Source organism: Lissotriton vulgaris, chromosome 2_1, assembly GCF_964263255.1.
Source record: "Lissotriton vulgaris chromosome 2_1, aLisVul1.2, whole genome shotgun sequence".
Taxonomy (NCBI): Eukaryota; Metazoa; Chordata; class Amphibia; order Caudata; family Salamandridae; genus Lissotriton; species Lissotriton vulgaris.
Genome location: NC_141687.1, coordinates 538,711,282 through 538,727,938, shown reverse-complemented (window position 1 = coordinate 538,727,938; position 16,657 = coordinate 538,711,282). Strand labels below are relative to the sequence as shown.

At 45.0% G+C, this 16,657-nt stretch overlaps 1 protein-coding gene across 1 annotated transcript in view; it reads left to right on the top strand.

Annotated features, from left to right (window-relative positions):
* The window catches only part of LOC147730710 (voltage-gated delayed rectifier potassium channel KCNH8-like), a 1,657,143-nt gene that overhangs the window by 1,389,542 nt on the left and 250,944 nt on the right, over window positions 1-16,657 (top strand). The window contains exon 12 of the mRNA XM_086955502.1: window positions 14,225-14,565. Within this exon, the coding sequence (XP_086811628.1) occupies window positions 14,225-14,565 (341 nt within the window). The remainder of the gene's footprint in view (window positions 1-14,224; window positions 14,566-16,657) is intronic.

The following is a 16,657-nucleotide window of genomic DNA, read 5'->3' as shown; positions in this document are numbered from 1 at the left end:
CACTACCAAGAAGTGGCAGGATTTTTTTAAGCCCTTAACAAGTTTATTCTTATATATAAAAAGCGGGTGTGTACATAAACTCACTTATGTAATGCTTTGCTTATTTTAATATTTACTTGTCTTGAGCCTTGCCCGTTGGGTAAACCCCCGGCTTTTTATAAAAGTACTGTACCCCTAATAACCACAAGAGGATGTTTTGAGTGCAGCCCTCACCAACAGGAATCAACCGGGACTGGTAGTCAAAACGACTCAATAGTTATTGCATTCTCACAAACATGGATGACGTCGCTCAGCACTTCCAATAAATTCATCTTAGTTCACAAAATCTGGTATATCCTTGTGTAGGGACAGCAGATTCAAATGTTTTTAGGTACTATATATGAATTTATGGAATATTGATGAGACATGATAATTTCCCTTCAAATGCCCATAACATTCAATGTACACATTTTATCTCATATTTCCATGGCTCTTTACTGGTTTAGACATGCCATGCTGTCATCGCATGCGCTGTATCTTAAGGCAGTACAAAAGGGGGTGGTGATGGACAGAGCATCTGAATCAATCAAACACTCACACCCAGTCAAAAGATCTGGGTTTAATCCATCACCGTTCTTTAGCCCACTCTGCCACCCCAGTTCAGACATGGCTATATGCAAATCAGTCTGACCCTGTGCCTCATGGGAACAGTCCAGCCCGAACTGCCAAGCCATGTCTTCCCTGGACCGGAAACAAGCTTCCGAGGACCGGTTTCTGGCATTCCAGCCGTCTTCAGCCCGGCTTGCTTGAATCCAGTGGCAAAGTGAGAAAGGGACTCACGTCTGAGCATGCCCTGCCACACTTATGGCGGCCAAGGGCGGTACAAAAGGGGGTGGTGATGGACGGAACATCTGAATCAATCAAACATCCACACCCAGTCAAAAGATCTGGGTTTAATCCATCACCGTTCTTTAGCCCACTCTGCCACCTCAGTTCAGACATGGCTATATGCAAATCAGTCTGACCCTGTGCCTCATGGGAACAGTCCAGCCCGAACTGCCAAGCCATGTCTTCCCTGGACCGGAAACAAGCTTCCGAGGACCGGTTTCTGGCATTCCAGCCGTATTCAGCCCGGCTTGCTTGAATCCAGTGGTAAAGTGAGCAAGGGACTCACGTCTGAGCATACCCTGCCACACTTATGGCGGCCAAAAGCGGTACAAAAGGGGGTGGTGATGGACGGAACATCTGAATCAATCAAACACCCGCACCCAGTCAAAAGATCTGGGTTAAATCCATCACCGTTCTTTAGCCCACTCTGCCACCTCAGTTCAGACATGGCTATATGCAAATCAGTCTGACCCTGTGCCTCATGGGAACAGTCCAGCCCGAACTGCCAAGCCATGTCTTCCCTGGACCAGAAACAAGCTTCCGAGGACCGGTTTCTGGCATTCCAGCCGTCTTCAGCCCGGCTTGCTTGAATCCAGTGGCAAAGTGAGCAAGGGACTCACGTCTGAGCATACCCTGCCACACTTATGGCGGCCAAAAGTGGTACAAAAGGGGGTGGTGATGGACGGAGCATCTGAATCAATCAAACACTCACACCCAGTCAAAAGATCTGGGTTTAATCCATCACCGTTCTTTAGCCCACTCTGCCACCCAATTCAGACATGGCTATATACAAATCAGTCTGACCCTGTGCCTCATGGGAACAGTCCAGCCCGAACTGCCAAGTCATGTCTTCCCTCAAACAAGCTTCCGAGGATCGGTTTCTGGCATTCCAGCCGTCTTCAGCCCAGCTTGCTTGAATCCAGTGGCAAAATGAGCAAGGGAATCAAGTCTGAGCATACCGTGCCACACTTATGGCGGCCAAAAGCGGTACAAAAGTGGATGGTGATGGACGGAGCATCTGAATCAATCAAACACTCACACCCAGTCAAAAGATCTGGGTTTAATCCATCACCATTATTTAGCCCACTCTGCCACCCCAGTTCAGACATGGCTATATGCAAATCAGTCTGACCCTGTGCCTCATGGGAACAGTCCAGCCCGAACTGCCAAGCCATGTCTTCCCTGGACCGGAAACAAGCTTCCGAGGACCGGTCACGTGCAGTTCCAGTTTGGAGTTCAGTGTCTGAGATACTGGGGAAGAGGTTTGTTATCCGGGTACCAACTAAATCTTGAAACATAACATTACGGCACTGGGGCCAGACAGCATTCCTGAGCGCCAAGGACAACTTTGACGGATTAATATGGGGAGGCGTGTAAATGGGAGGCATTAATAAAGGAGTTGATATGGTCCAGCAGCCACCCATCCCCACCAGAGGCAAGGAATGTGTTGTTGCGGGGTGGAGGTGGGGGGTGGCCGGGTATCGAGGCCACTTAGGAGAAGGAATTTTTGAGATAAGGAGAACGGGCCGTCCCTCAACTCTGGTCGGTACGGGGGAGTTGTGCCTCCAGCTATAGCAGGGTGCATCACCCAGAAAGGAGGGTTTGGTGCCAATCCGACAGTGGACAGGATCCTTAGTTTATCAGACAATGTTGGTACACAATAACACAAAGTAGAGCAAAGTTCTAGGACAGGCACTGGGCAACAGCGTTGGGGCCCTCGGATGGGTCGTATTCTGAAGGTTTTTCCACAGAGCACCAATTTTGCGGCAGCTTGGATCTCACCACTGGGTATAGTGCTTTGCTTGTGGTGGAGGGCGAGCGCCGCCTCTGGGGCCACCTGGTCCGGGATGTCTCCATTGATGAAGTCCATGATCTTCATCTCACTGGGGGCAAGAGAACCAGAAATTGAGGTGGACCTGCTTGGGCACTTTGTAGGTGGGACTGGAGTAGCTCCCCTTTACTTTGAGCTGTTCCACAGACTAGGACAGCTTGCTGTCACTCTCCTCGTTTGCCACAGTTGTCTTTGTGGTGCTGCGAGACAAGGGTGTAGATCAGCGGGAATTCCAGGGGACAGCTGCTCTGTAGAACGACCACCAGAGTCAATTAAATGCAAGGTGGCATGCTGGGGATAGACGGTGATGGAGGAGGAGGGTTGCATGGGGTGGTCACTGTCGGGGGTATTGAGATGTGTAGGGTGGGCGTTGTGAACGCGGGTCAGGTAGAGATTGCAGGGGGGGGGTCGGGATGCATTGTTGATGAGGGGGAGTTGGTGGGTGGTGTTGGGGTCCCTGGGGGGAGGTGCGGGCATTGTGGGCAGGGTGGTTGACTTTGGAGCACTGGGATGGGGTTTCAGTTTTGGTGTGGGTCCACCGGGCACTGCAGGGAGCGCCGCCCCGAGTGAGGTGGTTGGCACAATTAAAATCAAGCATTGCAGACAAGGTTAACATTGGTTTCAGAAATTACACCCATTTAGGGAACAGAACACTAACACAATCTTACAACTGCTTCAAAGAGCCAGAAGCCTAGGCCGCCAGGTGCTTTCTCTTGCACCAGTGCAGGTACGGGTATGTTTGCAGCAGTACTACTCCACAACTGGGGAGAGACATGGGGCTAGCGGAAACGGTGAAGAGGATGGAGGTGCACCGCAGGCATCCAAGAGGCAAGATGAACGGTGGCTCACAAGCGGGCCTAGAAGTGTGCTTACATATATATAGTTTTGTAAGAGCCATTGTAGGCACATTGTTATCGGCACATTAGGCAAATGATGACGAGATTATTATCCACTGGATTGTAAATAAATTGTGAGATACTGAGGGGGGCGAAAGTATTGAGCGAGGGCTGACCAGCATAGAAGAGAGGGGCTGCATGGGCACCCTGGTCGGTGGCTTGGACTGGGTACTCAGGGCTGGTTTGAGAGCAGTAACAGAAGAGGGGGTTGGATGGGGGCAACAGGATGGGAGACTGGGTCTGACCGGGCCAAGCCAGGGTCACCGCTCGTCCATCGGCTGCTGCGAGTCCTGCACAGGCGGTTCTCCTGACTGGCTGGGAGCAGCGGGGCATGTGGCTGACCACTCAGTACACAGAGTGCTTACAGAGCCAGACTGCTGAGAGGGACTGGGGCAGCCAGTGCCAGTGAGGGCGGAGGAGTCCCATGGCGGGGGGTGAATAGAAGGCATCTATTGATCTCTTGCGAGCACAGGTCTGTCAGTAATAAAAAAAAACATACAACGTAGAGCATCGAGCTTTGCATCTGGAAAGACAAAAAGAAAGTGCTCACCCACTAATTAAAGGAGACAGTATCATGCCGCAAGTAAAGGATCCAGTCCGGGAGTGCGGGGCCAAAATGAGACAGGGCGGTAACAAGGATAGACTAAAAAGCCTCCTTCACAATGGAAAGCCAGCGTTTAGCTTGAACTATGACGCAAGCCAATGGGAAGAAGGGGGGGGGCTTCAAGTCCCCTTCTGAAAGTGTATCGATCACAATAAGCCTCACATAGTGAGGAGCGCATGCGCGCTCAAGCGCTAGGTCTGCAATACCTAAAAAGTCTGTGTGGAAATAGAGACGTGGCTTGGATGCTCTTTCAGCCAGAGCAGCGTGCGAATTTACTGCTCGTACAACTGGCTCCAGTGTTCCTGCATCCTGGACAACCAGGTGCGGGAACACGGCCAGTCGTAATCAGACAGAGTGGTACACTGCCCAGGGACACCCCTGCACCTTGCTCATACTGGGCCCTATGTGCTAAACGCCTGTGGATTCGGAATCGAAATATTTTGCTCCCGCTATTCTGCACCCGTGGTTTTTCATGCAAAGGCAGTGACTAAATGCGTTTTTATTTATTTACGAGTTCTTCAACTATAATTGTATGTAGTGGCAGGAACAAAAATGTGTTATTTATTTACGAGTTCTTCACTATGGCATGAGGAAATGAACTTGCGTCTGTGGAGTGGAGTGAATTAGAATAAATCAGAAATGGCAGCTGTCCAACTGGTTAAAAATGGCAGCGTTAGCAGCACTGCCTGTTCATCACAGCGCGGGGTGTGTGAGGCGCTAGTCGGTAGAAGACTGTGCGAAAAACAAATGAGAAAGCATGGACAAATAAATGAGATATAAGCATTGCTCTGAAATCTATCTCTCTTCTTCGTTGTTACGGTCCGAGCAAACTGGGAATAGGATAGTGGTCCCTGATAGATGGCGGCAAGAGTATAAACTGCAGATTCGAAGAAGGATATCAGTGTACAAGCTTAACTTTCATTGGATACAAAAGGCGAAATCAAGGCCCTAACGCTTTGCTGGGGGTTTGCATTGCTTTCGTAAATCAAACCCGGTGCAAAGTGTTATGCTGAGATTTAATATTCAACGCAAATCAGGATTTCCGTTGAATAGTTTTTCAGAGTAACGCAAAATTCTGCTGTTCACTGCTTTGACCTAGTTCGCATCAAGGACGCGTTCCATGGGTGAGAGATTGGTATTCCCTTGCAACCACCCAAGGGTTTTTATGCAAATCCTGATCTACAAACATTAGTTTTATGCCAAACTCTTGTGCCTCCTGGAGGTGTTACCATTTCTCCTCATTTTTCCTACTTTGCATGTGTACCGCATTGTACAGCACGCATACAAAGCATGGAAAAGAGTTTAAGGTTACTTTTTGTACAGGAAGGCCCCCCTTCCAGTACTAAAACAATGTTCTATAGAACATAACACACCCTTGTACTATGATACAAGGTTGTATTCATTGACACATAGCAGACTAAACTGTGCAAACACAGGGACAGAGGAAAAGAGCACCATCAGCCCGATTCATCATTGTGAAGTTTAGCGTGTCTGAAATAGCGATTAATAAGGAATCGCTATTCCAGACTCGCAAAACGGGATTCATGTAGGAATCGCAATATTATTTGCAATTCCTACAGGTTCCTTATTTGCGATTAGCTAATTGCTAATCGCAAATGAGATTGCGATTTCAAGGGTGCAGGGGTTTCCAAAGGACACCCTGTAACACCCCTGAAATGTAAATTCACACAGATGTTACACACACACATGTCCATGCATTTAAATGCATTTTTCTAAGCTTTCACTATTTACCACAAGGTTTGACTTCGTGGTAAATAGCAGTTCTAAATTGCGAATTCGCAATTTTTGAATGTTTCAAGAATAGCATTTAAGGAATCTCTAATAGAGATTCCTTAAATGCTATTCCTCGCAAATGTGTGAGTTCTTAAATAGCGAATTTTGCATTTGGGATGATGAATCCCAAATGCAATAATTGCACTCGCAAAGGGCCAGATTCTCAGAATCTGGCCCTTTGCGAGCGCAATTTCGCTTGATGAATCTGGCTGCATATCTTTTTCGATAAATACGCATTTCACTCTCTCATTTACTGCTAACGCCAGACCTACAAAATTACTTTCCGCATCTGATCAGACTCCCACCACCACCCATTCACACATTAGATTAAAGGCTGCCAGTTTTCACTTTTTACTGGTTTTTACAGATGAATACAAACAGAAAATAATGTGTTTCCTGCCTGGAATTATTTTTAAAAGCAGAAAAATACAGAAAATTGGGCTTCTTTTGAGTGACTGTTCGTGCTGTCTTTCATGAATTCCAGGCCAACAGCTCAGCAGACAGGCGGCATGGGGAATGAACAAACAGGATGTGATTTCTTTAAGTAATGGCACATATTAACATATATTTGTAGTATAATGGAAATGTTTATCTATATATGTATTGTTTAGTTATATTTGGCTGCTTAATTTTCTGAAACACACTAGGCATCAAAGTATGAGTGCAGATTTACCAATTAAATAATTGTGGGAATATATAATTGTATAACTTTATTCACAAAATAAATATGGAAAAAATGCAAATATAATGGTAAAAAAATGAATATGTATAAATACAGATGAAACTGTTATAAAAATAGGTACCGCAAAACCGAGAGCCCTAATTATATGCTATTAAGGTTCACTTTATAGCAATGACTAGTTGTTTTCACTTAGTGACTCACTGATACTGCTAACCCATGTACAACATACTCCAAAACTTGTAACCACAAACCCCCTTTGTACCACTGGTGAACTACTGGCACCAGTACTAAGCTTCCACTATCCTCCGAGTGCCTTCAACGCTGATGCATATTCTATCCAGAGACCCATACTTTCCTGTTGTATCACTCATGGGCACTGCTGCACACTGCATCGCATAAACCCACCCATTGAGCACACTGCCGCTGGCAGTCACTTTGCCACTGTTGGATGCGGTGCTGAACACCCCATTACTGGCTCCTCAGAAGTTCACATAGTCGCTGATTGACCCCTGGACGCTTTCATTACTGCCAGGCACCCTGGTATACACAGTTCATCACTTAGTCCCACAACGCCCTACTCCATCACTGCTAGACTTCACACTCCATTAGGAAGTCCACCACTGCCCCGCATGACTGTATCCAAAATAAAAGGGATGAACAATCAGAAAAGTAGGTATATGCAAATGATGTTGCACGATTTCTATCTGATCACATTCTTGCTGCTCAATTTATGAACTTTAAGTACATGACAACATTGTTTTAGGTTGCACCTTGAGCCTACAACTGGTTGAGTCAAAAGACACTGACTAACTACTGAACGACGAATTAGAGATATTTTGCTTTTATTTTTGTCAAAAAGTTATAGAAATGCTATTCTTGGATGACCTCTTGCTCTTACTTAGGCGCCACTAAGTTTTTATGGGTTGAACAGGGGTGCAGGCTGCCTTAGAAGGATGCTGGCATAAGTCCCTGTCAGGACAGTAGCTCTTAAAGGCTGCTACAGCTGCGGTAGAGTCGGTAACACTTCAGGTTTGTTCCCCAGGCCTTCCAGGCACTGACTTAGCAAATATCCCACTCTCCCTTGTTCGATCTGCCTCTGCATATTAGTGTCAGTAGTGTTGTGTAGATCTCTTACCCCCACAGTCAGCGTACAAATGTATATGAGGTGATAGCTACATGTACATTTCATCCTGACAGTATCATGCATGGCCTATGCATTGTGGGTAGCTTACAAGCCTGAATGACATACCATATAGGCAGGAGTATTCCCATCAGATCACCACCCGCCTGGGTTGTGGGTTGAAATCAGGGCACTCAGGACATTAACATCATGGGTGTGAGGTGACTGTGTTCTGCTCCAGCAGAGCTCTGGTAGCCTGGCTGTGCTGTTGCCTTGCCTCTCTCGAAGTCAGGGCTGTGGGTTGCTACTGGAATTGAACTGGACCAAGTAAAAGGGATGGTCTGAACCCTCACTGTTTTTTTAGTTAGTAGGTTGGTTAATTACTTCATCTAGTGATCTGTGGGTGGATTTATTATTTGACTGATGCATCTGTGGGAAACGTCTGTCCTTTGGCGGGGCCTTCCTTCCCTTTCCTCTCGCTCTGGCATCTGCCAGTCAAGCTCCTAGGTGCCTCTTCCAAAAATAAGACAACAATAGAGACCCCTGCGTTAGGGCTGGGTGGTCTTTTTATACCCATTCCTTCCTCCTATTGGTGGACCCGCAGGCATCCTCCTCCCCTTCTTGTGAAAGGTGCTTTTAAATCCATTGCTCTTCTTGGCTAATCAGCACTTCCATTTTGTGGACAATACCTTTTCCAGCCCCTGGGGGTGGTTGCCAGAGTCTTTCTGTTAATGTCTGCAGCTTATCCCTGTCTTCCTGCAGGATGTGCTGCTAGTCTCGGGCAAGGCTGTAGGGATAGTATTCTGAGGACAGCTGTCTCCTGGCTTTTTGGTCTGGGGAAGAGGGGAAAAGGGAGGTGTCATTAATAGGAAGACTAGAGTTATAGGGGCTTGGGAAAAGCATGGTGCAAGGAGGTGTTGTTGTGGTGCCATCCTCATTGGGAACCGTGTGTGGGCCAATCATTCCTCCAAACAGGCTCCAACTCTCAGTGTTTCTTTGGCATTTGAGTCAGGTGACGAGCAGTAGAGCAACTAGGAATCACAAGGCTACTGGAGCTGTTTGGGAAGCCTGAGGCTTGCATCAGTATGGAGTGGCGAGGTTGTGTGTCTGAGCTCCCTGTGGGGGCTGGACAGCTGCTGGTGCTGCTTGTAATCGGTCACAGAGCGGCTGGGTTAGAGATAGTCTGCAAAGTTCTATATGGGGCGTAGGGCTGCCAATGCTCCCATGATTCTGCATATTGGTAAATATTAATTCCACTTCTGCTGAGGATGTATGTCCTCTCTACCAGTACTGAGACTGACCATTACTTTGACTGTGGCCATTGAAGAGGCAGATTCCATTATCTTCATTCAACACTGTAGTCAATGGGCAGATTTAATTTTCTAACTTGAAATTTAGGCGCGAAAGTCTTTTTGTGGTTGGTGTAATGTCCAAAGAAGTAGTCTCAATAAAGAACAGTCTCAATTTGCCCCTTGACAGACTTCCTTGAGCAGTAGTAGGTCAACTTACAAATGGGCACTGATGAAACGAAAAGCCATTTCCAGCTAAAAAACAGATTGGAGAACCCATACAACATTTCATTTTGTTTGCAACACATTTTCCACTGAAAAATGGATCGCCACCTGAGCACCCGAAGAGAGATCTTTGTGACTAGAAACCCCAAGCCTGGTGGGCCACCGATGAACCTTGCCTATGAACCTTGATGCATCCTAGTGATCTCATTCAAAGCGAGAATCTTCCACATGGACCAAAACTCCCCCCACCCATCAACACTTCTGCAAGGGGGTGAACATGCAGCTCTCCATCATCCCAAAATGATCCCAATCCTGCACACTGAAGACAGAGGCTTTGTCCGAGCACATCTCGACTACAGCAACATCATCTTCTCTGATCTCCCCAAGAGACTCATTGCAGACTCCAGCAAACTCCAAGCATCCAGTAGGTGCCTTCACCTCATCAAGCAGAACCACATCAAACCTGTTCTCAAAGCACTCCATTGGCTACTGGTAGAGGCGAAGAAGTGTAGGCACCAGCACTACACTACATCCATACAAGAGATCTTTGCTCTTTGTCATCCCATCAGATTAACCAGCAGTTCTTCAAGCAATTGAAAAGGGGGTAGATCTCTGAGTGTACATTCGCCACAACTCTGGAACTCCCTAAACTCAAACCTTAGAGTTCAACCCAACCCCACAAAGTTCAGAAAACTTTTAAAAACTGCACTTTTCACGTGTTCCATCACCAGAGACTGTCTAGCAACAGGGGTTGTGCTGAAGAAAATTGGCATGATTATTTACCCTGATCAGTTGGCAATTAAATGCTAACTTTGTCTTCCAACAATCAAACTATCCTTTGCACCTGAAAGGGCAATGAAGTTACTGAAAGGCAAAATACAGTGACGCAAAGCACTTAAATAAATAAATAATGACCAGTCTCAGTAATGGAGGTCTAAATATTGGGGTGCACCTCTTGTATGCATAGATATTTTTCCTTAGATGTGTCTAACGGGTGGTGTTTCATCTCTGTGTGCTTCAGGTATGTCACATTTGTAAATGCAACATATGTTCTCAAATGAATGTTCAGAAGAGACTTTCCATAGTTGTCTCTACAACCTGACCGAGATTGTGGGTTCATAGATGCAACTTCTGGGACTGTTTAAGATGCTTTTTTTTCTAAAGGTGTCTTCGACAAGCACTTCCCATTGACATGTCTCAATAGATCTATGATTTGTGCTGTAGCGGTGCCTTATCAGGATATTACATAATTAAGAACGTCATAGGTTTTAGATAGTGGTATCCTATAGACGTACCCCATAGGTATTTCTGATTGATGTGTTCCAAACTGTTGACCCTTAGTGGTGCCCAAGGGAGGTTCTCATAGTTGAGCCTCACAGCTGTATTCCAAAAAGATGTTACATGAGAATTTCCCAAAGGTGTATCCAACCGGTGTGTGCCATATATACGTGTCATAGAATTTCCAATAATCTATCCATTATTTGTGTATTCTGTTTATCTAACGCCCAGCTCTGTCCCTTCATTCACTCTGTCTCCTACCTATTCTAGTCAGTCCACCACCTCTACTTAAGCTTACTTTACATCACCTATAAATTAATTCCAAGGTCTCACCTTCTCCAAAAAGCTTTCAACATTCACAAACCTCCCCTAAGACCCACCCATTCTCCTTGACTACCACTGGCTCACATTTATCAGCACTTGAAGCATCTCCATTGCTTCCACAAAACACCATTCATTTCACTGTCTATCAAAGGACCTTTCCCTAGTTTAAATACAGAGCACATGAAAATCTCTTATCTTCTCAACCAACACATACGTTGTTATAGAGGTTGTCTTACTATATTGATTCTGATAAATCTGAATCTAATTTTGCTCTAGTTGTGAACATTGGAAGAACATTTGGCGATAAACCTGAGTATGGTTAGTACAATATTGTGATATAATAGTCTGATATTAAAAATATGGTATAGCTATTTTGATCCACTATTATTAATTCATATTTTGCTTGTATTCATCTGGTGCATACTGGAGATTGATATTGTTGCTGCTCAGTTAGACCTACATAGAAAAAAATTGTTCTTCCAAAGTTGGAATTGCCTCATACACTGAGAATCTCTTCGTCAAAAACCTATACTGAATTATTTTGCAGAAGCCTGTTTACTATTTGGCACATCACTTACGATCCATGATCACTCAGCCTTGGGTGGAATAAGGCATGGGTCTCTAAATCTTGAAGGTGCAATTAAGAGGTTTATGAATGTTTGGAAATATAACTTTAAAGGATTAAAATAAAACACGTTGTGTTATTAGAAGAGGGAAAACGTCTAAGAATAAATAAGAGTAGTACCTAAAAATGTTTATGTAATGGAGTCCAATTTTCTAATTTAGTTTTAGAAAAAAGAATTCTAATGGGAAGGCAAGTTTAGGTATGATTGCATTCTTAGTTCCCTCCTAATGGTCAATGACAATGAGCTCTTAAAGTGGTACTCCTCTGCAGGGGCAGCTACTGAATATGGGCATCGGGGCCCTGCCCTTCGATCTTTTTGATTAATGTGGATAGTAACTGCTAACAGCGATTACCATACACCAATCTTTTGAAAGAATACTTGTACCTGGTTGTCGTTCTCTCACCCTCACTCACTCAAAGTTCAGGGAGCCTGAAAGTTTTTAGAGCCACATGCTCTAGTGTGTATGTACCAGCCATCCAGGATTTTTTAGGGAGTTTGTTTAAGGAGAAAAAGGGCTGCTCTTGCACCAGCCCTGGCCACCAGTATTTGGGGGTCTTAAGACACCAACCCCTGATGACACACAGGCAGCGTCATATTTTAAGGCAGTCCAGGGCATTTAGGGCACCAATCCGGTACCTCACTGGGCTGCGTGTCACTCACTCAGCGTTGCCTTTGATTCTGCCTCATGACTCCCACCCTTTCCCATCTTGTCACAGAGTGGAATAGGGCTAGCAAACATCACAGGCCTCAACCTAACCGGTGGGGTTACACAGGAGAAGGAGACTGTTTGTGTAGGACTCAGGACGAGGCAGACGATTCTGTGAGCATGTGACTTGACCTTACAGAGTCACTAGACTCACAACTCGTGACTCTGTTACATTGGGTCACATATGCCATGCTTCTTCTGTGGGGTGTGTATCTTTTAAGGCATTTTCAGGTAGTGTGGTCTGCAGTCACCAAGGGACCTAGCTGGAGGGAAGTCTTGATTGGGGTATGGTAATAGCATGGACAAGCCACATACCAGTGTTCTCTTCTAACCAACAGGACTGCTGGTGAGGTATGCTCCCTGCTGCAGCCAGTCTGCATGTGCCCATGAGCTCAGGTTGTTTGCTGTAGAAAAAAGGCTTCTTTTTGTACTTCACACATCCTGAGCTCATGTATGTCAAGGTGCAATAATGCATGAGCTCAGGATGCGCTCTATACAACAAGGATTCCTCTTTCTACAGCACATATCCTGATCTTAAGGCACCTTGAAATACAAGAGATCAGGATGTGCTATCTGTAACTAATGAGTGAAATTGGCTATTCACGTCTCTTGATTCATGAGGTATGACTACCCAACATTAGTCATTGGTACTAATAAGAGCTCATCGACACACCTGAGCTCAGCCTGTGTGGTGTAGAAACATAATTCCTTAAACATTTCATTTTTAAAACTCTGCCACATAGACATGGGCAACAAGGACAAATGTGACTTTGAATCTCTTCTTGCTTACTTAATCGGTCACCAACAAGCTGCATTTTAAAATACCTACTGGGGTAAGGGCAGGCACCTGTTGCAGGAATGTTTTGTGTGCCCAGCAATTTCCAAGATATAGTAGCAGCAAGATAACTCTGGTCCTTAATGCACTTGCTGGAAGGATCTGTGGTGTGTGCAGTCAGTGTTTTCACTTATCATAAAGTATCATATAGCTTTAATGTGCCAGCTGCAAAGCAACATTGGTAACATGCAGATCAGATATGTATTTTATGTAGCTAGCTCAGTAGGTTACCACTTAAGGTCACAGAAATTGTGCTGCTCCTTAGTAGTTCATAAATTACAATCCTTTTAAAACAGCAATGTCAGCTATGAATCATCATGCAAAGCATCGTTTTAGAATCGTATTTTTTAATCCTATGTTATTATAAGGTTGTCTAAAAGATTCCTTTGAAGAGTAATAATGTCTTATATTAGAGCAGGCAACCTCAACAATTGTTTTATGTCTTAAATCTTGACCTTGTGTACCTCCACAATAAGCACTCTTAGCATATAATTCCCAACAATTTGGATGAAATGTGACTCCTACTCCTTGCAACCCTTATTATTCATGTAAAATGTCCTTTACCTTCACGTACACTCTCGTATGATTCTTCGTCTCTGTATAATATGTATACAATCTGTTAGATGTAAAGTGGCCTGACACCCTACATTAAAAGGAGTGCTATAAAATAAAAATGTGCTATAGACAGATACACCTGCATTCTTACAGTGCACACATAACTATTAAAAGTACAGGTTGAATAAAGTAAACAAAACGGTCAAAAAACCTCCTTACAATTGATAGCGTCGCTTAAGCAGGTGTGAAGTGACAAAAATTAAGTTACTTTGTTTCCCCCCCTGGCACTTGCACCTAGGTTTTAGGATCCGGATAGTTCACAGCCAGGTTCAGAATCCAACAAATAGAGGGCTAATGGCCCTTTAATTGAGGCCTTTTCCAACTGGAAATGAAAATAAGCACCTCCTCGACCCTTGCAGGTTGCTGCTCTGAACGGAAAACAAAGTGTGGATGCTGCTGGTTTCTCTTGGTGTCTGAAAAGACCAGTTCGCTCATGCACCAAAGTTTATTAATTGATCATATGTCACACAACTCTCAGTTTCCGCCAGCTGCCAATGCTCCTAATCTAACCTGGTAACTCTTCTCCTTCCAGCTGGAGCACGAGAGCAACGGGGGCCTCATTCCCAAGCTGCCTTCCATCCTGGAGGACGAGGAGTTCGAAGATGATGAGCGCTGTCCCTTGTCCGCCAGTTCCAAAAGCATCAACCTCTTGGAGACCTCCTTGAAGCTCCCTAAGGCCTTCAGCTCGCCCATGCTCTCGCCGCTCAGCCCCCGGGCCTTCAAGACGCCCACCAAGAAGCTGGGAGCCCTGGGGGACCTGATTGGAATGGGCAGTGAGGGCAAGGGGAAGCTCGTGGGAGGGGAGGAGAGCCGGCCCTGCAAACTGCAGCTCCCATCGCTCAGCATCAGCGCCCCGCCTGTGCTCAGCCCCAGGTAGGTCAGACCCTGTCATTGGTTGAGTGACTCCTTCCATTGCAGCCATTGCCCTTCACTGGATGTCCCAGGCCTTGTGATACTTGGAAGCAGCAGTTCTTTCTGTGAGAGTAAAACTGCAGTTACTTGTTTCTAGGCAATGCTCACCCCTCATGAATTCACACTGTGTAACTTTTTGGGCTGTTTGAAGGGGCCATGCAGTGAAAGGTAAGAAGCTCAATCCCACATCATGAGCAGTCACCAACTGGAGGGGTTCACAGGTGTCTCATTGCTATGATGGCGTCTGGTCTGGTTGTAAAACCTATTGGCCCAGTAGCCCTGTTTAGAGTGCAGTACAATTCCTGCAGAAATAGAATTAATTACGTTTTCGTTGCAGATCTCTACCAACTCGTCTTGCAAAAAGTGTCCCTTTAACTTTGCGTTGATCAAAGGAGAGGAACGTCTGTCTTATAGCAGTCGCTGTTTAAAGAATAATATCAGAGATATTTTTTTTAGAATATGGGAGGGGCATATTATCAAGGGGGTTTATCTCCGCTTTTTTGGCTTTAAAAGCCAGGAAAGCGGAGATAAATTTATCTCCCTATTACCTACACCTAACACCAGTTAGCGACAGCTAGCAGGAGATAGTGACCATCTTGGGCCCCACTTTGCATGTCAGTGATATTTATCACTAATGACATGCAAAGTGGGCGTGCCAAGATGTTAGCGACTGGAAACAGTCGCTAACATCGCTATCTCCTATTACCAACTTTTGGAGATATTCGCGCTAAGCGCGAATATCTCCAAAAACTAACACCTGCCCTGAGCAGTTCTTAGCCATGCTATCCAATGGGAGGTGGATAACATGGCTAAGAGCATTAGCTCGGTAATGCATGAATATCGCTGACTTTTCAGCGATATTCATGCATTGCGGCCGATTTTTATCGCATTTGCGATAAACCTTGGTAATAGCAAGGTTTATCTGCAATAAAAATCGCCGCAGCTCAGCTGTAAATTTTTGTCTCTAACCAAGCAATAGCGATAATTATCGCTATTGCTTGGTAATATGCCCATTTTCTTTGCTTTATTGCACAAAGCGCTTTTGCATCCTCCAGCTCTATCCTTGCTTACCAAGCATTTTGTTCTTTTTCCAACTTTCAAAAAGGTTAAAAAGGCCCTTTATGAAAGCTCTATTTTCGCCGATGGGTCTCATCATGTTCCTGACGTAGTGGAGCATCATTGTATTGACGATGATATTTACATTAAGTACTGTATACAATCCATCTCAAGGCGCTATAAAATATGTTGCCTTCAAGACAGCCTAGGAAGATTAGTAACAGTTACATTAGGTGAAGCAGACCACAAGCCGGAAGGAGTTTGTGAGAGTGGTCCACTGACGAGCCCCTGAATGAATAAACTCCTCCCATCTACAGCGGATGGAAAGTGAGAGGACGCAAAGTAAATTTTCATTGTATTATTTGAGGGTTTGTTAACTTTAATGAAACCCGTATCAGATTTGGAGATTCAATGGGTTGAGTTGTATTCACATTTGAGCAATACAAAAAGAGTATTATTCTGGAGACGTGATCCTATTTCCACAGTTCCTCCACAAGTGGGGACAACACCCCTATTCTGGCTATCTGCAGCTTGTAACTTCACTTGTTAGAAATATCCAACTACAAAGAGGTGGGGTGAAGTAGTGGTGAGTTGACCAGAGTGTCATCAACCAAATCTATCATAATAGAGGGAACAAAGTAAAAAATCTTTTTTAGCTGTGAAAGTTTCTTTGAAAATGTGGCTACATGGGTCGTCACAGTTACAATGCTGTCTAGCATTAAGCCCATATTTTGGACTTTGGTAGGAGGAACACCTTCCTGTATCAAAAAGTGAGGGATGGAGCACATGAGGTTGGAGTTAGACACTAGCACCCTAGCTCCAAACAATTTATTTCAGTTTTGCTATCACTCAATTAGAGATAGCAATTCTGCGTCTTAATCCCGATATTATTCAATCAAATACTGGTTTGTGAAATTGCTTTGGTGAACCTTCGAGCTGTGCACCGATTTGTGAGACAGTGTGGAGAAAGGAAATATATCCAGAGAGGCCAAGATGG